This window comes from Odocoileus virginianus, chromosome 3 (genome assembly GCF_023699985.2).
Source record: "Odocoileus virginianus isolate 20LAN1187 ecotype Illinois chromosome 3, Ovbor_1.2, whole genome shotgun sequence".
Lineage (NCBI taxonomy): Eukaryota > Metazoa > Chordata > Mammalia > Artiodactyla > Cervidae > Odocoileus > Odocoileus virginianus.
In genome coordinates, this window is record NC_069676.1 from 66,038,701 (window position 1) to 66,063,511 (window position 24,811).

Here is a 24,811-nt window from a genome sequence, read left to right on the forward strand (position 1 = left end):
GAAGGGGCCACTACAATGGAAAAGTCAGAACTGACTGGTAGCTGGGAAAATCGGATTCTCTTTCTCCACCACTTTACTTACAGCAAGGAGATGGCCCAGGGAGTCTAACACCACTCAATCTTTATTCTACAAAGGATTTTTAGTTTGACCAAATCCCACTTCTGTTTTATTTTTGGAACCTGGCATCATTATACTTCACATTTCAATCTTTGTAATTACTGTGAAGGGAGATTGAATTCTTTTGTATCCGATGCCCACAAAACTAACTTTCAATCGCTTTCCATTTTAAAAAGCCAGAAGTGTCATTAAACATTTGTGTTTGAGCCAAAAAATTAAGCCCTCAGGTCAGAACTCAAGAACAGTAAGATGTTCATCTTCCAAAAGCTCTTGATTAATATAGTCCTACTGATTTTTAAAGTAAATATCAAGGTTTGTACAAATTTATAACAATTTTTAAAAAAAAACTCTTAATCTCAAGAACATCTCACCAAAGCCTTAACTGCACTTCCAGGAAGGATGACAGATGAGCTCTTAACCCCCTCAGATTTCCCCAAGGACCCTGGAGGAGGCAAGTTACCCAATAATACAGAAAGGGGAGAGAGCAGAGGGAGGGAGAAAAAACACATGCACGCCAAAAAGGAAAAAAAAATGTCCCCTTTAAAAAAATGAGCATTTAAAGTGCTTGTCAGCCGGCTCCCTGACAAAGCCAGTAGTGTATTCATAGCCATTTGCATAAATGCTGCCGGTGAGTTCACCATGGCTGCTAGCGCTAATGGTACATAAAGTAATTTAGTCACTTCTCCCGGCATTCTATGTCAGAATGATGAGCACCGGCACTTTGCCTTGTTGCATATTAGATCATTAGATAATAAAGTGTTAGCACATGCAAGCTGGCAGGGTCCCCACACTACAGCTTTGTGAGGGCACTGCTTTTGGCAACAGGGGGAAAAAGAGAGAGAAACTGATGCCACGTGTGGCCTTACATTCAAATAAACACAACCTGAAATCTCAGAAGAACAATGATAATACACCCCGCAAGCCCTTAGAAGATCCCTGACACACAGTCCCCAGGAATTTGCCCAAGTGATGGGGAGATAAGAAGGGCACAGAAGCCAGGGCTGTGCGTTACCCTCCCTGCCGTCAGCTCAGGGCCTTTGACCTCAAGTCTACGCTTTTTCAAAAACCAGAATCCTGAGAGCAGTTAGGTTCTGAGGCTGCCTCTCTCCACAACTATACATCTTCCCTAACACTACTGCTTAAAGAGAAAACCTCACTGGCCTAAATTCTCTCATAAATATCCAGCCAAAGAAAATCTCAGTATTTATGAATGAAGGAAAAAAATAGGAGGGAGCGCAATTACCATGAGCTACAGCATGCCAGGATTCACCCTCTCTGGACCACACAGGAGTCTGAAATAAATTTGCCTTTGTCAGCTCTCTTACTTGAAATACAGGGACAGTTATTTGAGCACGGAGGTTTGTGAGTCTGTGGGTCACACAGGGAAGATGGCATGAATGTAAAGTGTGGTCTCTATTTCTCTCATATGCAGAAAGGTGAGCCACGAAAGAGAACTTTCTTCCAACCACCTGACAAGCAGGCTATAAAAAGAGATGTGCAGAATAGCTCGAAATAATTCAGGCTACCTGTAAATGAGATGGTAGGGAGCCCAGAATGAGGGAAAACAAGGCTCCTGCAAGTCACCTAGGTGGTAAAAAGAGCGCATGCAGTCTCACTGTGGGGCAGCTCTGTGAGGTGGGGGTGTGAGAAGGAGGGGCTGACACGGGGTATGGCTCTGTGAGTCAGTTTCAAATAGGATTGTTTAATAGCAAGATAAAGTATTACTATATCCTCAAGTCAACGTGAATTAGCATCAAAGTCCACTCCCACACAGCATCATGAAGAAGCCCATAGTCACTCTCTGCTGAGTAGATATTTATGTGTCAGCTTGAAGTGTCTAAATGAGTGGGTGGTTATGTGTGGTTGGTTGATTCATTCTGCAGAGAAGCAGATTTCCACGTTACTGTCATTACTGAGAACCTCAAGGTGTCTGCCTTTTTATTCTTCTGGGTAGAAATGAAGTCAGGTTTTGGTGAGAGGGAGGCCCCCTAGCTGAAGGAGAAAGGACACACTCAGGTCGCAGTGATCGTTAACCATGAATAAACAGTGAAATGTCATTATTTCTTGAGTAATACGCTAAGAAGAATATGGTCATTTGTGGACTGGTCACCTGCAGCAGAGGAATAAAATGTTGTCTTTAAAACTCAGAATACAAACACTAGCCCAACTGAAATATTAATATGTCCACCTAGAAGGGAGAATGTTTGAGCTGGAAGGCAGCTTACAGATATTTTGATCCAGAAATCTCAAACTGTGAGCCTCTGGCTGCCTTCTACCTAAGTGGCTTTCTTCCCCTGTCCTCCCTTCAGGGGCTAAAACACCTGTAATTTGTTACCAACAATTATAAATTGAGAGAGTTTTACTTCTGGTCAGACTGGAACATCTGGCCCACCTGGGCTCTCCCTGCCCTTGATGACAACTGCCCGGGGCTTGGGTCAGCAGAGCATGAACTTGCCCTTCTTCTTCATTCTCCACCCAGCCAACTTCCCCTATGTATGTGACCTGCCCCCACCCAAGGCACACATTTTTTTTTTTTTTTTTACCTCCCAAAGATCATCACCTTCACTTTGCCGAGAAGTAAACTAAGTATCCTCAAAGGTAAGCTGACTTGTCCAAGGTCACACAAAGGCTAGAAGTGAAGCTCAGAACTGGTTTAGTTGTCAAGGCTCTTTCTCTCCCATGCCATGATGTAACACAATGTTCCTGACCTCCAAGCCCTAGAGGTATCCTGGCTAGTGAGTTTGTTTTTCGCTGGTTTGTGTTGGGGGTTTTTGGTGGAGGGATGATTTGCAAGGTGACATGTGCTCTCCCACCAGCTTCCCAAGGGCAGGAAAGGGAACCTAGGTGTGGTCTGCAAATGGAGCACATTTTAGAACTATGAACCCATGACTGTCAGATACCAAACTGACAGTCAAGTCAGTTCCCAGACAGGACAGTAACTAACGGTCAGAGGTGGAAACAAGATTTTGGCTTTTAAGCCAGTGTTGTCCAAATTGTGTCCACTGAGTATTTACCTATTTTTTTCTTCTTCCTTTCACCTCAATCTCTCTAATCATACAATGTCTGAAGTGACTCCAAGGGTATAAAAATGGCAATATTACTATAAAGTGAGGATCCGAATAACGTTAAGTACAGAAATGGAGCTAGGAATGTAATCATGAGCAGGTGTTTCAAATGGCCTCCTGCAAAAAGTAATATCCATCCATCTCAGCACTAATGAAACCATAAAGAAGCAGCTTTTGAAAGATGATGGTTTACTTTAAAAAGACTGTAAAACTGGATGTGGTATAGAATCCCTTCTAAGAGTGTTCCATCTGGCTAATTAATAAAAAGTACTGATTGTGTATTCCTTAGGCACAAACAAAAAAATCAGGCAAAAATGATGACAGTAGTCTGTTTATTAAATTGAGATGCCAGCAGAGAAAGGAGTTTTCTACCCTATGAACTGTATCATGGACAGTTCATGGTCCATCAAAAAATCAGGCAATCAGGTGGTACTTTGTGTGGTAGTGTTTTCAAAAGAATTCTGATGACCTAGCAAACTGAAAGTGAAATGGGGAAAACAAGTGAAGAGTTTAATTTGAGGAGATTGGCGAAAACCTAACACAGTGACTGGTATCCAGTTGAAATTCAGTCACAGTTTTTTGGGTGGATGGATGGATTGATGATGGATGGATGAAAAATGGATGGATAAGTAAAGGATGAATGGACTGGATAGATAGAGGATGGATGATGATGGATGGATAGATGGGTTGATGAATGGATGGATGATGGACAGATGGATACACTATATATATATATAGACATATATATACAAGTAGCACAGAAACATTTGGACATATGCTCAGTCCAGCCTATTGTTCCTTTGAGTGGCATTCACTTTCTTTGGTTCAAATTTTTGTCTGGTTTCCTCTAGTCCTCTCAAAGGTACAACTAACTAGCCATAAAACGAAGACAAGTATGATGTCTTCCCACCAAAATCTGCCTACATAAAGCAGGCTGCATCATGTGGTGATGAGGGGTAAGGCACGCACAGGGCACGGAAGGGACATTTAGTTTGAAATTTATATGTAAAAAGAAACACATCCAACCAAGACTTTGGAAACTTATCTCCAAATGAAGTTAAATGTATGGTCACAGACACATACCAGTAGGACTGTAAAGAAAGTGAAGTTCATTATACAACCAGGTCAACCACAAACTCAAAATACTCAAAATCAGGATTTTTGTTGCCCTGCTTTGGCCTTTCATTATTTTTAAAATCAAGTGGCAGTTTAAAATAAAGCAGTGGTCCAATCTCCCTCTGTCTTTCCACCATAAGGAAGGAAATGTCAGCCATTTCCAGGGTAGGGACCTGTGTAACAAGAAAGTCTGGGCCTCCAAGATATCTTCCTGTATTGAAATATTCAGCATCAATACTGTTCAACAGGACATTTGAAATTTGAAAAGGGGTAGGAAAGATGGTGGAGTTGGAAGAAAGAAGCCAAATAAATGCACAGTTAAAGTAGCAATGACAACCAATGAAAATGATTCGCCTACCATGTTCCAGATAAGAGGGCGTACCTTCCGAGGGGTCAAGCCTCCGAGCCCTCCGCCCATGCTTTGAGTTATTATGGACAAACATATTATCAGAGACTGCCAGGACATGGCCATCCACATTGACTGTCGTAGACACCACGACCTGGAGACAGAAGAGAGAAATGAATGAACATTTTAATATAAAAGCACGGAGGGTAATAAACTCAAGTTAAATAAATAACAGCTGGGAGCTGCAGAAAATTGCATAGCTATTTCACATAATAACTGGTGCTTATGCAGTACAAGTCTAACAAGAGGAGCTATTGATGAGTGGGTCTCTGGCATGGAACGCTTTTGATGCAGTTTTAAGTAAAATTGCACAGTTTATAGTTATACAGCAGAAGGTACACTGTTAACCATAATTTTAACAAGAGGATCTTTATTAGCATATTTTTTTTTACACAAGGGTGGTTGTGTTTCACCTAAATTACCCTTCAGTTTAGACACTGAAGCAGATATCACAGTTGATCATGCAAATAAAAATCTTTTGAATCTTTAAAATATTTCCCCCCCACCACTGTGTCAGGGTTAAGAGGAGAGAGAAATGAAAAAGAGAGGTTTCAGTGAGAGCTGGGATGCAGTTTTCTCTCCTGGGTGTCTTTTTGGGGTTTCTTGTACTTTTTTCTACCCACATTCATTTAGTTAAGCAGACATCAGACCAAAGCCCCCCCTCACCACCGTCACCACCACTACCCAAAAATCCTTGCTAATTAAGAGTCTTAGAGCTGTGTTTCAAGGCCAAAAAGAAGAAGCCCTGGCCCAAGGTACAGTCAGTCAGATACCCTGGCGGTCCCATAAACTGACTGGAGTTTGCCAGAAGGGACCTTTGCCAGGCAAAGGTGTTTTCTCAGAGAACTTTGACTAAAACAATGAGAAGAAATGACCTACACTTCTCCTTATATTAAATGGGGAAGAGGATTAAAACTGAAACCCACAGAGATATGTTTATTCATGCGACCTCTTACAACCAAATATAATAATTGTCTGTAATTGCAGCTTCAGCGCCCGCCTCATGCTTTGACATGGGAAACAGCAATCAGCCGGCTCCCGTTTAATCCACCTATTATGTTGACTAATTAACTTTGCTCGACAGTTTATTTCTTCCTCCATTATCAGCCCCTGTCAGCCGCAAGCACCCTGCAGCATAGGGGGGACCTCAGGCTCTTTGATTGATCACCGATAGATTGACATGCAGATTAATTTAATTAGAATCACCTCACTTGAGAAATGAAAGACAATGGCAAGAGGGCTAATAGATCTGCTCTCATAATGAGGCGAACCTCCAGAGCCAAGGCTGAGGATTTCTGATTTATTTTTGCTCAATTCCCCAGCTGCTTGGGAAGACTCGCGCTTTAATTGTTCTTGGTTTTGAGAGGCATTAGCCCCTGAAGAGGTGAAACGCTTTACAAGGATTGGCACATACTGAGGCCCCAGCTTCTGAGAAGCCTTTTCTCCAAGTTGGGGAAAGGGGACCCTGCCTTCTAGAGTCTTGGGCAATGAATGCTCCGATTTCATCACCTGAGTTGGGCAGAGGGGAAAATGCTGGGCCTGTGCACTGTAAGCCCTGCCTGGAAAAGCAACCCCACTCCCAACCCTGTGGACCCCCACCAATGGATGCCACACTTAAAAGTTTCACTGTCTCCACCTCTTTGACCTCAAAGCATCCTGGTCAAACACAGCAGATTCTCTGCCCCTTTGCCTCCAAGATGGCAACACAATTTTTCTGTTTTCTTTCTGGGCCCTCCCTTCTGCAGACTCGAGGCTCTTTTCCCCCACACCAAGAGGGTCTAGACTTTCTCAGACCCAGGAAATGGGGTCCCACTCTGGGGTCTGCCAGAGATGACTGCTGGGGGTGGGGGGCTCCTGTGGGGTCCCCTCCATTCTCCCTCAGAGTCCTCATCAAGATCCAACCCCAAGCAGGACTCGGACACTCACCTGATTTTATTTTTCACTTCTATTTTGCTAAAATGCAAAGTAAACAATTAAGAGAGTCCATCCAGGGACTCAGGGTGTTCTCCTTAGTCATTGTGAAATCCAAAATTCCAGCCAGGGCAAGTCATTCATGGAAGGACACAGTCAGTTCTAAGCAGCAGTGTGCAAAGTGGCTTTTCTCTTTCTTCATGATTGACCAACCAGATGTGACGGCTTGAGGCTCTGTGTGTGCCTCATCAATTATAGGGTAATTCAGAAGGAAGAGAAGGAGAAAGACTAAGAGGGAGAGGAGAAGAAAGTTCTCTGTTCTTTTATTTTCGAAAAGTACTATGAGTGGTGGCAGAGTCTATATTATTTAAAGAAACAGAAATTCACTTTTCTTTTTAGTTCAGGAGATGACTTCGTGGGACATTTACAATTATGTAACGGAGCTGGGTCTTTCAAAGAAATTTTGATTTACTACAAGACCACAACTGAGTGGTCACTGGAGTCGTTAGCTGAAGAAACTATAAAAGGAATGACAAACGGTATCTGTTTCCAGTGTCAGGAAATACAGAAAGTGGTTATTCTAGACGTCTGTCTTTAAAAAAAAAGAGCAATGACAATCCAACATGCACCTGTAAGTCAGACTGCTACAGGCTTAAAATATTCAGTATCATTTAAAGACACTGTCATCTAATTCCTACATTGAACAAAAACTGAAAACGGTTAGGAAAGAAAACTACACCCCAGATGTCTTTCTTTTCTTGGTAAGACAGGGATTACCAAGGCCACACATGTGATAGGATAATTTCATTGAAAGACCAATTATAATTGGAGAAAGTTGATACCGAGAATTCTCATGCCTTTAAATTTCTAGAAAATAAACACCTTACATGTTCCTCAAAAACTCATAACACTGTACATTTTAACTTCCTTACCCCAAAATAATTTCTCTCATTCCAATTTGAAATGATATATAGTTAAATAAAATAAATGCTGCAATTAATCCACAGAGCAACTTGTAAATACATATATATTTATAAATATATATATAGTATATATATATAATGCTGAGATGCAAAGGGAGCACTAAAAAATCCTTTAAAAATAAGCCTATACTGGGAGGGAAAAGGGCCTTCACAGTTTAAACACAAGATTAATGAGGTGCTGACACGTTCATGCAGGCAAGGGGACAGGCAAGCCTGCCAAATCTTCAACCTTCCCAAATTTTGTCAACAAAACTCAGCTTGAATTTGGGACAGATAAACATGGAAAATGATTTTACATTTGGACTTGACCATCCCTTCCCTTTTCTACCTTATTCCTCACTCCACTGACCCAGGATAAAATGAGGAACAGGTATATTTAGAATTTTATGATATCTGTTATAATTAATGTAGTCTAGAATTATACTAATACAATAACCACACATTTGGCTATTTAAGTTTATGGCTATTTAAATTTAAACTAACTAAATAAAATGTAAAATTCCATTGTTCCTGAGTTTCCATAGTCATATTTCAAGTGGTCAGTAGCCACATGTGGCTGGAGGCTACTATATTGGACAAGGCAGTTACAGAACACTGTCTTCACTGAAGAAAGTTCTATTGGACAGGGCTGCCATAGAATGATTTTGAAATAAATTGTTCCAATTTATTTGTGAGGATGCCCAATTTATTTCTCCTGAAATAAGTATTAAGCTTAGGCATGTTTAGGGTTATATATGTATTATCTTTGTATTTTGGGGGAAGTAAAACTCTATCTGGAGAAGGAGCATGGCTTTTTAGTATAGCAATCCAGAGACACGCTGATGAATACTCAGTGTGTTCCACGGTATTTTCTGTTTGTGTCCAATTCTCCAGGTGACAATATTCAGTGTGAGGGAATAAAAAGGCCACAATTATACACAGACTTTGAAGATTTTGCAATGAAGTTTTCAATTTCTTGGCTGATTACAGTGGTTCACAATTTGCTATGTTATATCCTAGATCTAAATAGACCTAAACATTATTATTTTTACTATCTCCCCAATCTATTTAGAACTAAAATTCAAAACAAAACTTATGACTTTTGACTCTCAAGCTTTCCTAGCTGATGTGACTTTGGCCAAGTAACTCAACCTCTCTAAGCCCCTGTGTCCCTGACTCTCAAATGGAAATGTTAATAGTACCTAACTCATAAGGTTACCGTGAGGCTTACATTATTTAAAGTGGTTAGTATGGTTTCCAGTTCTCATAGAGCAAATGTTAGCAGTGCTAGCAGAGCTGTTGCTTTGTTGGTGATTTCATCAACAAGTTCAAGAACCTGTGTTGGGCTGATAATCTGAAGCATCTTATTTGCCATAAAGAGGACCCAGAATAAATTGTTAATTTAAATACAAGGATACAGAAACTAAGCATTCACCCTTTATTAGTTTAACAATGAAATCTTACAAATTTAAAGACCTTCATGTTCACAACATTTAATTATGTAATTTAGGCCTCTTGTGAATTGCAAATTTCAATGGTTTATGTACTTTTGCTTTTTATAAACCGTCTGCCTATTAGCCTTATACATTCTAAACTTGAAATGAAATGAAACCTTATTGCACTGAAAATAGCCTGCAAATTTTTCTGCATTTTATCAATGCAGTGTATTTTTCCTAATATGTCCTTTTAATGAGGGATTCTCTAAGAATTTTGTTATTGGCTATTATTTCCTTGCTATCATTCTTTAGGCTGTCCCTCTTCCCTTCCAATCAAGCAGGAGACCCTGTATGTCTCAACTATGTTCTCTCAAATTGATGAAGTATAATCTGTCTTATGAGCGGATTTTCAAAAAGACACAGACAGCTAAATTCAGTGATGAGTGGCAGATCACATTAACAAAAGCAGTAGCTCATGTGGAAGAAGGGTTAGGACATAGGCCACCAAGAGTTGAAATCTATATCTTTAAACATTTCTAGGGGGATGATTAAGTCATAAAAATATTTTCCGTGTTTAAATTTAGAATATCTTGGTAAGAAGTACCTCTCTCTAAAATATAACATCTTCAGCAACATAATTTTGAATAACAATTTAAAAATTATAGATCTTGGTTTTTAAGGCTTATATATGATAACTCAATGTAAGGAAATTAGTGCTAAAGTTGGTCTATTTCACAGCTTCCTTACCTCTGGGTTTAGCTTATTCTATGTTTGCATTAATTCAGAGCCCTTAATAAAGGTATGAAATGCACTGGCCTGAAGTACATAAAATTAAAAGGCATTAAGAGGCATTCCATAGAATAGCACTCAGTAATCAAAAGGAATAAACTATTGATACATCTGAATGAATCTCCAGAGAATTATGTCAGGTGAAAAGCGCCACTATCAAAAGGTTACATACTGCATATTATGACCTGAATTGTGTCCCCCTCAAAATTCACATGTTGAAGTGCTAACCTTGGAATTTCAGAATACAACTGTATTTGCGGATGGAAACTTTGAAGAGGTAATTAAGTTTAAAATGAGGCTGCTAAGGTTGGTCTTAATTTAATCTTACTGATACCCTTACAAGGAAAGGAAATTTGGATACACAAGGGTCTTCAGGCAAAGAAAAAACACCATGTGAGGACATAGTGAGAATGTGGCCATCTGCAAGCCGATGAAACCAAGCCTGCCAGCACCTTGATCTAGAACTTCCAGCCCCCAGGATTTGGGAAAATACATTCTGGGCCTGTGGTATTTTGTTACAGCAGTCGTAGCAAACTAGTACACTGCATGATTCTATTTACTACTTCTTGACATAACAACAATTTAGAAATGAAGAACAGAGAAGTGGTTGGCAGAGATTAGGGGCAGAGGGAAGATGGAAGTGGAGGCTACATGAGGCCAACATCTTTGCAGTGATGAAAATGTCTAATGTCTTGACTGTGGGGTGATAGATACACAGACCTACACATGACAAAATAGTATAGCACTAAAATATACACATGGATGAATACAAGTAAAACTAGAGACATATGAATAAGATGAGTGGATTGTATCAATGTTTATATCCTGTATGAATACTGTATGTCATGTCCGACTCTTTGCAACCCTATGGACTGTAGCCCTCCAGGCTCCTCTGTCCATGAAATTCTCCAGGCAAGAATACTGGAGTGGGTTGCCATTCCCTTCTCCAGGAAGTCTTCCTGACCCAGAGATTGAACCTGGGTCTCCTGCATTGCAAGTGGATTCTTTACCATCTGAGCAATAGAACAATAGAACAATCTAATACTGGTCAATTTTGCAAAATATCACTATTAGGGGAAACTGAGTAGAGGATACACAGGATCCCTCTGAATAATTTTGTACAACTGCATGTGATTTAACCATCATAGTAATAAAAAAAATTGGACTAAATAAAAGGCATCACCAACCAGAATGTCCAACAGATGGATGAATAAACAAACTGGTAATCCACAAAATGGAGGATGATGCAGCAATAAAACGAAATACGCTATCAAGGCACAAAAAGCCATGAAGGAAACTTAAATGCAGATTGCTAAATGAAAAAAGCAAACCTGTAAAGACTATATACTTCATCATTCCAACTATACAATGTTTTGGAAAAGGGTTAACTATGGAGATAGTGGAAAGACCAGTGGTTGCCAGGAGTTTGAGAAGAGGGAAGAAGAGATGAATAGGCAAAGCACAGAGGAACCAGTGGGGGAGGGTGGAGATGAAACCATTCTAAATGGCACTGTAATGGTAGACACATATAATGAATCTGTATAAACCCACAGAACGTATAACACAGTGAGTCCTAGTGTAAACTGTGGAAATTAATAATAGTATATCAATATTGATACATCAACTGTAACACATGTATCACACTAATGCAAGATGTTAATAAGGGAAACTGGGTAAGGAGTATTAAGGAAGTATATGTGAACTCTCTGCATCTTCCATTCATTTTTCTGTAAGCCTAAAACTGCCCTACAAAATAGTCTACTGGGTCAAACTTCACCCTCTGCTTCACACAGCCCACATTCTACACCCAACCTATCAACTGAACTGCTCTTTACAGGGTCCTCCAATGAGTCCCAAGAGACCCAAGAGATCAGCCAATCTAGTGGTTCCCAACTATGAGCTTTCTAAGGTAGCAGAAAGGGCACCCAAATTCATCCACAGTAAGGACGCATACTATAACATGCAATCTTTCCTTTGTTGATACGGGATCATATCAGTTCCATGTGGAAACAGTTATCTCATGCACATGAGAAGCTCGAAATTGGCAGTTTCCATGGCTTTGACTAATTTTAAAATAGAGAGTGTGATTCTTATTCAATAAATGCAATTAAGTTGGAAGATATGTCACCACAAGAGGTTCATAAGAGAAAATGACAAAAGGAGACCTCAGTAGTTATGATACTGCGAATGTATCCAATTCCTCCTTTTACAGCTTGGAAAACTGAGACCCAAGAGGCTTAAAAACTTCAAGGCCACAGGATGAATTAAGAGCAGAGGCAAAGTTGAAGGGAAACTTCGGACTCTAGGTCCACTTCTGGCCTCTCAATCCATGCTCCTGGCTGAGGTCCTCTTTCCCCTAACTGTCTCTTCCAGTACACATCGCTGTCTGACTGTACACTTTAGGTATTATCTACATAAAAATGGTCTGCAGCAGTTGGGTCTTCATTAACTTTGTCCTTTAAAATCTCCTTGGCTGATATACAAAGAGATATTCTCTGAAACCAGCTTGATTGCAAGTTTCTATCTGGTTGAAAGGTCCCAAATAACTCATTACAAATTATGGAGGACGCATGAACCTACAGGATGTAACAGAGTGGAACTGCAGGAGTGAGGGATTGAGTAGCTGAATTAAATGCAGCCTTTGAGCCTCAAGACAAAAAAGATCTCTTCTTTTAACAGTAAGACAAGAACGGACACTTCTAAATCCTTGGATTCCTGTGCTAAACTAATTTGAACCATTAGAAACTAGACTCAACTTCTGTCTCCTGAACTGTGACACATTGTAGACATAAAAACTCATCATTGATCTGAACCTAGTTTCTCTCTCTGTGGATCAGGATACTTTTGATGCCTTTTAATGTTGTTGTTGGCATTTAACTGGTGCTCCATTTATGTGTTCCCACCGGCCACTTTAAGTAACAGTGAGCCCAAGTATACATAACTGCCATGTGTGCTTTCTGCCTATGAGTCCATGGTACATGGACACAGAAACTGGAAGCAAGAAAATAGCATATAGTCGTCAGTTAGGATTCCGGGGTCAGACGGTGCTGAGTGTGAACCCCGACTCCATCACTCACTAGCTTGTAACCTTAAATAAGTAATTGAATCACGGGAATAGTTGTCAGGCATTATTTTATGTACTGGAGAAGCAGCAATGACAAAGTATGTGCCCATCAAGAGCTTAGTCTCTGTACAAAATAAAAAAAGAATTTTTAGACAATAAATAGATAAACAATGAAAGCAAATTTCAGAAGGTAAAAAGTTCCAAGAAGAAAATAAAATGAGGAAGGGGGTGAAGCCCAGGCGGGAACTACTTTTGAGTGGATGATTAGGAAGGCCTCTCTAAGGAGGTGACATTTTAGCTGAAATCTGACTAATAAGAAGTAACCAGCCATTCAATGATGTGGTGGAAGAATTTCCAGGGGCATGGGATAGCAAGTGCAAAAATCCTGAGGAAGGAATGAGTTTACTATATTTGGTGAAGAAAAATGATGGAAGAGAAGGAAGGTCAATGTGCTCATTTGGAGCAAAGTAAACAAGGGAAAGAGGGTAGAAAAACAAATAAAATTATACACGTAAAACACTTAGAACAAGGTCTCACACACAGTAAGAGCTCTGTAAGTTACCACCTCGAAAGTGGAAGAATATAAGAATATCTCTGGGTTGGCAAGTCTCAGTAAGCACCACGCATCCTCAGATCCAGTATCCACTGGGCAACACTGATCAAACCAAACACTTCTATGTCTATCCTTTAATATATTTTACATTTTTTTCAATAGCAACTGTACTTAATGTAGGAATTTATTTCCTCTAAGTGCAGAGCTACCACTCATCAAATCCTGTTCATAAGGATTCCTTTTCAGTGATGCATATTTTCTGCCAAGGCCCAGCATAAGGCTCATGCCAAGATACATATTTGCCCAATAAGCCGTAATGGTTTAATATATCAGGTTGAAAATCCACCATTTGTATTTACCATGTTATGTGAATTAATCCTGTATTCTGAAACTATCATTAGAGCTGCTTTCAGTATAATTAATCAGCATGGTGCATCTTGAAATTATTCTGTAGGAAGAGAGTGATTGCGGCTCAGGCCCCTAGCATTCTGTTGGTAAAGAATTTAATTGCAAGATGTGCTGTTTGTCAAAACAGTAAAAGACGGGGGTGGGGAATGGTGAGAGAGAAATAAAAGGGTTGAGAACGTTTCCTTCTTTCTTTAAGTGCCTTTAAAAGCAGACCAAAACTGCAGAGAATGGGCATATATTTTAAGAATCCTCTAATCATACCCTGTGGGCTTCTGAATAAATAAGAAGGATTCTCCAAAATTTATAGATTTCACCAAAGAAGGGGGGAGGGCAGAGAGTTACCTTTTAATGTCACTGGCTACGTCATCACTTTTGAAAGACCACACATTTTTGGTGGGAATTTGGGGAAGAAAAACTTGGTAGTCTCGCCTCATCTTTCTTACCCAACCCCCATTCCAAATGATGAGTAAGCAAAAGAAAATTGTTCGTCTCAGAAAAACAAGAGACAAACATGAATTTTGGGCTTGCTGTTCTCTCTGTTCAGAAAATTCTTCTGGCTTTTCTCAGAATGACTTATTCTTATCCATTAGCTCTGAGCTTGAGAGTCCCCTCCTTGAAAGTTTTCCTTGGTCACCTGCTTTTAAAGTATGTTCCCATCTCCCATTCCACACTGGTGTTCTCTCTCATAACACCCTGCTTCATTTCCTTAAAGCAATAATTGAAATTTTTAATGATGTGAAATTATCTATTTATACACAGTGTAGCAACTGAAGGTCACTGTTCCCCATCTTTTCTTCTTGGACAGTACAACTAGACATTTCCAAGGCCTCTCTGTGGTCATACATGGCTGCGTGACAGACTTCTAGCCAGTAGAATGTGGGCAGATTTGACAAGAATCATTTCTAAGACAAGGTTTTTAAGCCCACAAGCCCCTCCATGCACTCTTTACCCTTCAACTGGATGTATGGAGACAATAAGGTTCTAGGGGGTGGTGGAGACTACTTCACATTCAAGAGCTACTCACCCACCAAGAACACTTTTGTACCATTATGTTAGGAATAAACAACCTCCTGTTGAATGTGAGCCATTAAATCTTCTTTGGTCTATTTGTTACAGCAGCTAGTATTATCCTAACTAATAGATCCCAACTAGAATTTAAGATTCATTAGAGCAAACACTCCATCTTTCCTGTTCCTATCACAATATACTCACCACCTACCAGGTCAATAAATACTACTGAGTGCAGGCATGCATGCATAAACAAGCATATCTTACATTTATGTTCACATGTAGTTACAGATCGAACATTTATACACAGATACAGATTTACAGCCTACGGAAAACTTTGTTAAAGCAATAAGATGAATCTGGAAATTTACTTCCCAGTTTTCCAGGTATTACGGTATCTACTGTGATGACAGCTTGTACCCAGCTCTTGTTCCTCCCCTCCCCTCCCCGTTCTGCCAGCCCCAACAAGGGAAGCTATTGATAAGGATTTAAATCTTAAGCTTGAATTGTCTAGCTCCCGTCAGTTAAAAACCAGACCCGTGACATGGTTTTAACACAGTCCTTTGACATTAGCATCTTTTTAGTGTCAAGATGAAGAAACAGGCTCATTTAGTCACAGGGAAATTCTCCCCGTCAGGAGAGAGAGCTGTCTCTATCCACCGCCTTCCCTCCTGCTCTTTCTCCCATCGTCCCCACACCCACAGAACTGAATGAAGCCTGTATCCACTGTTGTATTTAAGCAAGTTTGTTACCCTAACCACAGCCTGGGGATTTCAAAAGAAAACATCAATTATAAGCTTAAAAATAAAAAGACTGTACCAAATTCTCTACAAGGCTTATTCCATACTGCCTGAAACTATGAATACAGCCGAGCTCTGCAGAAAGTGATGAATTTCTCAAAAACGCTAAGGTCACGCTAATTGACATGACCTGTGTAATTAAGCAGCCTCTGTTTACACACCAGAAGCTCAGCTGCTGTGAGGCTGAGTTTGCTTGACAGAATGTCTTTACATGTCAAGAGATCAACAACCTTTCCTATGTCCTCCTCAGTCACCTACATAGGCTTCTGCTTGCTGTTCAGAGGAGATGCACTCTGGCCTGGCTGCATGCAGATCAGCTGGCCTGGGGAGTGGGACAAGAGAGAAAGTCGCATCCCTAACAGGTAAGGGGAGGCCCACTGGACAGGCAGGAGGGCGTGCCTTCACTCAGACGTCTCTGGGCCTTGGGATTTCAGTGTCACTGGGAAAGCCACACTGAGATGTAAAGAGGAGAAGGGAGTCTTCTCATGCCAACATCTCTCTCACTCCCCTCAGAGGCAACACTGACATCAAAATATTTGAAACCAGCTTTCCAATTAGCGTACTATGAGGACAATGAGGAAAATCATATGTTTGCTCATGGGAAACCTTCCACCAGTGCTTCTAGGACTCATCTCTGCCAACCAGCACAGCTGCACAGAAGACTCATCTTCCCCCTTTTGGTTTAGTCCTAAGAGCTGGGAACGTCAATATGATTTCCAAATGAGTGCTCTGAGCTGTCAGGGGTGCCTGGATTCAGGCTTCATTTGTTGAAGGGTCTTTCTTGCCCTGGAGAACTGGGCAAAACCTCTACCAATTAGGTGAAGCTCAGGCAGTCTTTGGAGCAACAGCCTCTTTCTCTAAAGTTCATGAGTAAACACTGACCAGTACCGTGGCTATAATCAGAAACAGTGCTCAAGTTCCTCCCCTTCTGCACAACTCCACATTCTGCTTGACTAGATATATTGGAATCCCAGTGTTCTTCAGGCAGCTGGCCTCCTTAAGTTCTATTCAGGGCAAACACCCTTTTGAACACTGTTCCTTGACTTCCCTGGGATTCTAATACTATTCACAGGTACCCACTGGGCTCTCAGATGTAGAGAGACCTCCTTACTGCCTCACTACATATCTGCCTAAAGGCTGTGGACAAGTTCTTTACTGTTGCACCACATTAGAGAACATCTGGGTCAGATCGGCTGGGTTGAATCACTGCCTCAGGACTTAGCAGATGTGTGACTTTAGGCAAACTGCTTAACTTTCCTAAACTTCACATACCTCATTTGTAAAGTGGAAGTACTTCCTATTTGCATGACCCTCATTCCTATTTGGATGTGTTGTGAAGATAAACATGGTAACTCATATAAAATACTTAGCACAAAACTGCTCACATAATAAGTACACCATAACTGTTAGCTTCATCATGATCATCATTACAGACAATGTCCATAGATGTATATCAAGATGCATATATGGACTCATATATTTATACATATAAATATGAATGCAGACCCAAATATAAATGGTCATCTCCCTAGCACTTAATACAGTTAGAAATGAACCAAGACAAGGAACACAGGAAGAAAAGCAAGCTTGAGGCAGAGGCCCACACAAAAAATGAGGCTGACAATGGTCTTTAGGGCTGATTGAGTTGCAGTTGCTAGATATATCCAACCACATATAAGACCATGTGCTAACTGTGTAAAAGTGATGATTATGAAATACGCAAATGTACACAAATACAAAACAAAATGCCAGTGCTCATTCTGCCACAGACTCCCTCTTTCCTCTCCCAGTGAGGAGGTGATAGGAATAAACTGGATTAAATTTGAGCTCCAATAAGGACTTCATCATTGCTGATAGAGCTCTGCTTTGCCACAAGACTGACTCTGTAGTGGTCAAGGTAGCAGCCCCTACTGGGAAAGGTCCACCTACTTTAGGATCAGTTGGAGAATACTGAGAAAGAGCATTGTCAAGGCTGGACCTTGTGTTGGGAAACTTTCAAGTGTAATCAAAGGGTGCACTCTTTGGGACAGTAGCACTGTCAGCAGGAGAATATGTCAGAGGTCATCAGGTATAGGACTAAACCAGTGATTCCCAACCAGGGACAATTCTGCATCCCCTTTCCATAGAGGACATTTGTCAATGTCTGGAGACATTCTGGTGTCTCTCATGACTGCGAGGGGTGGAGGATGGTTTCTCTACTGGTATCTGGTGGGTAAAGGCCAGTGATTCTGGCTAAATATCCTTTGAAGCACCGAACAAATCCACCTCCCTCCCAACAAAGGCTTATTCAGTCTCAAGTGTCATTTCTGCCCAGGCTGAGAAACTCTGTGCTCAACTATTGGCCCAGCTTTAGTTTACAGCAAATATTTTCTTCAAAATGGTACATTTATATTTTATCTTTTGCAAATTGGTTATGCTTTCAAAGTACTGTCCTTTGTGAACTAAGAAGAATCATCATTTTTACTCCATTTTACAGTAGAGGAAATTGAGGTTTTGTGGAAATCTAACTCATGCCTCCTTGTCTCAGTAGCCCTTCTACCCAACAAAGAATAACTACTTTGTCTGCAAAAATAAAGCTTTCTAGACACTCTCAAAAATAACAGACTGAGTTGGTTCTCATCTCATCCAAGAGCTACATTCCTATAATTCAAAGCTTTCAGACATTTCACTAGCAGGTCCTGTGAGGGAAAATAAGGCCCCTGAAATCTTACACACACACTCTCTTTTAGATTCCCAACATCACTGAAGACTATCTCTAACTCTGCCGCCCTGTGAAGCACAGCCAAGTCGACCTAGTATTCATAAAGCATCACACATGTCTAGACACATTTATTATATGTCATGAATTGGTTCGTGTGGACATGTCTTTTTCCTAACCCAAGCTTGGTCAAAGGAGATACATGGCCCATTTCAAGGCCAAGGTAAGTGACAACACAGTTTATATGAAACTCATTCTCACATTTTAAGACACTTAGCAGCACATATTTAACACCATCACATGCTGCACCAGCAAAGATACTCCAACTCAACACAAAAATGTCCTAGGTAGGAATGAGAGCACCCAAGTCTGCCCACTTGGTCAGAAGCTCCCCAGGACAGACATTTTCCAGGAAACTAGGCATCCAGGGGCTCTCCCATTCATCTGTCAGGACAAAAGGTGTCAAGGCCAAATGATTTCCAGAACTGCTTCAGAATCTCAGGAGCAAGGGTCTTTTTTCTACTGAATTTGTTCTTTCATGAGACTATTAAGTCTCACCTATTAAAAAAAATAATCACCTTGGAGACTAAGAGATCTTGACATCCAAAAATTAATGCCCAGAATCATCACTTCCCTTTCTCCCATCAGAGAATGTGCAGAGAAAATTTGTCCAGATCCTCAGAGATCCTATATTTCAATCTACACTTAAAGCAGACTAACTCCACCTAAGAACACATCTTAAACGCCAAGATATTTTCACTGACAAACCACATGGGCATCCATAGATGGACGCATCATTACGCTGGTGATGAAACTAACACTGACCAAATGAGTTAGTCATAAAATTAGATGGAGAGCAACATAAGGGTCTAGAACCTTGCTAGTCCAAGTGTGGTCCATGGCTTTGCCCATCACTTGGGAGCTTGTTAGAAAGGTAGAATTTCAGGCCCACCACAGACCTCAATTAGCAGTTTAACAAGATCCCCAGAGGATTCTCGGCACTTTAGAGTTTGAGAAGCACGTACCTAGAATTTAGCAACCTTTCCTAAAGCCCAACCACCATTCTGTGTTTTGGAAGTTAACAAATGTATTTTCACATATTTTTCCTTTAGCAAATGTATAATTATATGAGGTTAACATACCACTAAAGCTTTAAATGGTGGCAGATCTGACTGATGCTTGAAAACATTTACATGGGCTGTACAAGGACATTTCTCAAACAGACGGAATGTAACCCACATTGCCCTACACCCTGCTTCTTCAGAGATCCACTTTTAACAAGATAATTACTGATAATCTCCAAGATTGGAAAAGGAAAACAAGTGAAAGGAAGGAGGAAAGTGATGTAATTCCAAAACAGCACAAAGCTCCTATTGACCAGTTTTCTACCTGTAGAACTTCAGGCAAAGATTTCATCATCTCTATGTGCTTCACTTAACCTGCAGTGGTTTAAGCTAGTGGTCCCCAACATTTTTGGCACCAGGTGCCAGCTTCATGGAAGACAAATTTTCCATGGACAGGGTGAGCGGAGGGTGGTTTCAGGATGATTCAAACACATTACATTTATTGTGCACTTTATTTCTATTATTATTGTATCAGCTCCACTCAGATCATCCGGCATTAGATCCTGGAGGTTGGGGACCCCTGGTTTAAGCCTATGAGTCCATTCGGGAAGCCAGACGAGGCTCAAAGGGTGCCACTGCCTCAACCACTGAACGCAGCTGGCCCAGTCCTGATCCTTCTCTAATTAAAACAACAACTTCTAGAGAAAAGACACCTAGGGACCCAAACTCACCTGCTTGTCGCCTCTGGGAAAACAATGATATAATGATACTCTGGATCTTCTCCACCTAAGACTACTTTTACCCTCTCCTGATACTCATGTCATTATTCAGGTATAAGAAGGACAAGACAGACCCACCTGGAATCTCCGCATGTCACGTGGGTTTCCCGCATTCTTTAGGCAATTTTGGTTACATTTGAGGAAAAATTTCAAGAAGAACCTGTGAAGAAACAAATTACCATGGTTAGCATTTCAGTCCTCCACAGAAGCGGGGGGAATAAAGTAACTTCTGGGTTGTGCATTCTATTCTCTGAATACATTTTCTGAAACATTCAGAATGACGTTAGAGCCAGTATTTTGTGGAAAGCTTTAGTCTTTGTTTCACACCCAAGTTAGACATTCTATATGAAGAGAATGCTCTCCATGATGCCAACAGATCTCACAGAAGAATTAAGCCCCCAAGGAAGTATTTTCACTCAAAGAGAGGGTAAGTCTTCCCTATAATTTAAGGCAGGTTCCAGTTGGAGATAATTGCCTGAGAATTACTCATGGTCCCCAACAACAACATGTAATTTAAGCCCTATAAATTCACAGATGATAAACCAGCAAAATACATGCTGGATGAATATAAGGACATGGTAAACACTTTTTATCTGAGCATCTCCAAGTAAAACATTCTGATTAGACGTGCTTATGAGAAGATTCACATACTGACTATTGATTTCTTGAACATGAAAGTGAAAGTGAAGTTGCTTGGTCGTGTCCTACTCTTTGTGACCCCATGGACTGTAGCCCACCAGGCTCCTCTGTCCATGGGGATTCTCCAGGCAAGAATACTGGAGTGGGTTACCATATCCGTCTCCAGGGGATCTTCCTGACCCAGGGATCAAACCTACGTCTCGTACATTACAGGCAGACTCTTTACCCTTTGAGCCACCAGGGAAGCCCAAGTAAAATATTCTGACTAGGAGTGCTTATGAGAAGATTCACATACTGACTAAAGTCCATTGATTTCTTGAACATATCCCATATGTTTTCCTTACACGCCAGCTATAGACAAAAGCTATTTGTGATGGAAGAAGGACTGTCCCGCTTCACAGGCACCTTGATCTCTGAATTGATTCTATAATGAGATCCATGGGTTTTACTGGCTAGGGTGACCAAAGGTCTCAATTTGCCCGGAACTATACTAGTTTACACCAGCTATATTACTGTAAGTGTGAATAGTTCAAACCAGTCAATCTTAAAGGAAATCAACCCTGAATACTCATTGGAAGGACAGATGCTGAAGCTGAAGCTCAAATACTTTGGCCACCTGATGTGAAGAGCCAACTCACTGGAAAAGACCCTGATGCTGGGGAAGATTGAAGGCAGGAGGAGAAGGGGACGACAGAGGATGAGATGGCTGGATGGCATCACTGACTCACTGCACATGAGTCTGAGCAAACTCTGGGAGTGAAGGACAGGGAAGTCTGGAGTGCTGCAGTTCATGGCGTCGCACAAGAGTCTGAGCTACTGAGCAACAATAACAAGATGAACAGTACCCATCCTAACTTTTAAAAGTGTCCTGCACTGGGTGATAAATTAGATGAGTTACCTCTACCTTTCCGTAAATCAAGAGAGTTATTTCTATATTTCTTAGGTGGGAGTTGCTGAAATTCATCATGGAAAGGCAGCATGATCAAAAGTGTCCAATTAGGGCATTCTTGTTAGTTACTTGCAATTAAACCTCTTCATCCACCTATTAATATGTTTGGGGAAAGAAGCATTTTAAAAGCTGCTGAAAGTTCTTCATTATTTTTACTTTTAGGGATGTGGGTTTCAGGCCCACTTCCCCAAAATATTACAATGCATTAAAATGTTGCTCAGTTAAATTCTCATAGGAATTTTCCTGTCATCACCTTTTCCTCATTTCAAGTCTACAATGCAGTAAAATTCCTACTTCAATACACATAATTTGTGAGGAACCATCAAGCTGGGATGTCTGGACTTAGCTCTGAGTATAAAGTCTATCAACCAAATAGCACCTCAATAATGAGAGCACAGCACAAGGAAGCACCAAATTCAGCCCATTTCTGAAAACCAGACTAAGCGATGTCCCAACAGAATCTCTCTCTTCCCCAGTCCCTTAGACTCTGCCAAGAGGGAAGTAGGGCATGGGAGTAACTCTTTGAAGAGAGACAATGACTTTGTCAACCCCCAAAATCACACTTTAAAATGTAAACATCTTCCTGAAACAGCTCTTTCGACATCATGCAACATTCAACTGTCCATCAATAATATCTGTCTTCTGAACAATCCTTCATCCCTACTTCCAGGTTCTCTTCAGAAAGGCAAAAGTTTATCAACCTTTCTGAACAAGATAAATGACTCACGGCACACTGAGCCCAGCTGGGTAAAATAAAATCCAGCTCAAAGAGCAACACTGGCCTGTTGGCCCGTGCAGACTCCTGACCACGTTCAGCAGGGGAGTCTGGGGGACAGGGGAGGGGTTGGAGGGAGTAGTCACAATCGTAAGTGCCTCGGCACTGTCCCCTCCCTCTGAACCCTCAGATAGAAAGTGCTGGGGGCCCTAGCGATCGCACCTGACTGTTGGCAACTGTTTGATGTGGTGGAGGTCAGGGATAGTGAGTCTGCCATCTTGACCGGGCTCAAGCTTACATCCAAAGACACCCAAAGTGCGAAAATTGGCTGCTTCTTTCAAGGACAGCTGGTTGGAAGAGAATATTTAAAAGCCACACAAACCCCAGGACGGGGCTGATTATCACTAAACTGACAGTAAGAGTCGGCTTGGGATGATAGAAAAGCCACGACCCTTAAAAATATTCTGAATGAGATTCCTATCACGCTCTGACAGATACTGCTGTGTGACTTTTGATAAAAAGCTGAACTTCTCTGCACCACACTTCTTACCTAGAATTTGGGTATAATGCCAGTCCCCACCATAGAAGGTAACTATGAAAATTAACTGCAATGATACACAGTGTCTGGAACACGGCACACACAGTGATGGTGGCTGTCATAATAATAATATCTCTCATGTATTAGGTGTTTACTTTGTGTTCAGAAAGCTGAGAACTTCAAATATATTTTCCCATTCAAGCCTCCTAAATAACCTCTACTATTAATCCCATTTTATTGATGAGGAAACTGAGGTTCAGAGAATATAAATAAGTTGCCCAAGTTATTAAACATGGATCAACTCAAATTTGCACAGTCTGTGCTTTTAACCATTGTGCTACAGTAGTTTTAATAATCACAGAAGTAGTGCATTGTTGATATTAATACTAATTGTACCATTGACAGCAACTGTGCCACAATGGCCACTGCACAAATAAGAGTAATTATTAGTACAATTGTTTCCACAGCGGCAACCTGAACATTGTGGAGGGAGACGTCGCTGCCATTCTCGGTCCAGTGGGCACCCGACTCCCACACCTGGTTCTCCAGGACTGATAGATAATATTCACCACCTGTGTATGTTTAAAGCCATTTGAGCCAGACCCGACAGCCAGATTCAGGTTGTGTTGGAAGGAGCTGTCAGCACACCCTCTGACATCTTCAAGTCAGACAACTGCTAGCCACCATGAGGGGGTCCATCTGGTGCCAAAATGGATTTTGAAAGGCAGGCAAACAGGACATTAGCTCTGCCAGGGAAACAGAATCAAGGGAGCAGGGGATCTTCTGCCTAGGCGATGAGCCGGGCAAGGCGCCTGTCACCAGCCCATTGTTAGCACAAAAGCTATGCTGGGCACAAACCAGATCCCAGTTACCCTAAGCTGCCCTGTCACTTGGCACGCTGGCAGCATCTTCTGCCCGCCCTCTCGACAGCGGATCCCTAGCTGAAACTGAAGTCTTGACCATCTGTTGTGGGGAAGAGACAGCGTCAACTAGTGCCTGAGGCCTCACACAAGCCCTTATGTGGCAAAGACACTCCAAAGGGCTAGTTCTGTTGGAGAAAGCTAGCCCTACCCCAGGGGGAGCATCAGGAATTCTTTCAAAGCTTTCCCCCAAGTAGATGCCAAATGTCTGACCCTTTCAGATCACACTTCCTTGAAGGAACTGCAAGGAGTTAGAAGCAGGAATTAAAAATATCCCCACCGAGAGATGGAGTTAGATGTGGCACACAAAATTTTTTTTGCGGGGGGTGGGGGGGCGTTATCAGGCTGTTTTGAAGGCATCTGTAAAGCTGGGGACACGTGCACGTCTGCTGGTCTGCAGAGAAGATATCAGATTCCAAGGGGTGGGGGGGTGCTTTGAATAAAGCGGAGGTTAGCGTAACTCAAAACCACACTTTTGTCTACCAAATTACCACAGTTTGTGTGGCGGGTGTGTTTGATAAAGTTGTTGTCAGGCAGAAAGAGTGTGCAGCCTTATCCCAACCGTGGGAAACTGACCCAAGGCAAGACAAAGCCCCCATTGACCCCTTAGCGTTCCAGAAGTCCATAAACTACAGGAAACAGCCCAAGAAGGACCCAACTCCAGGCTTTTTTTTTTGGGGGGGGGGATGGGGGAAGGAGTGGCAAGAAACCTGACACCTTTCCATTAACTTTCAATACAAATAATATCTTGTATTCATACAGTGTTACATTATTCAAAACACTTCTATCCTCAGAATCTCACTGAACCCTCACAGACGTCCTACACTTAGGCAGGTCAGGAATGTTTAACCCATGTGAAAGGCAAAAAAATAAA

At 41.3% G+C, this 24,811-nt stretch overlaps 1 protein-coding gene across 9 annotated transcripts in view; it reads right to left on the reverse strand.

Annotated features, from left to right (window-relative positions):
• The window catches only part of EBF1 (EBF transcription factor 1), a 422,576-nt gene that overhangs the window by 128,353 nt on the left and 269,412 nt on the right, over nt 1-24,811 (reverse strand). For 5 of the 9 annotated variants that reach the window (XM_020903301.2, XM_020903295.2, XM_020903296.2 and 2 more), the window contains 2 exons: nt 20,255-20,336; nt 4,657-4,798 (listed from right to left, as the gene is read on the reverse strand). In XM_020903301.2, the coding sequence (XP_020758960.1) occupies nt 4,657-4,798; nt 20,255-20,336 (224 nt within the window). The remainder of the gene's footprint in view (nt 1-4,656; nt 4,799-20,254; nt 20,337-24,811) is intronic. The other 4 variants (XM_020903298.2, XM_020903297.2, XM_020903303.2 and 1 more) reach the window with 1 other exon arrangement.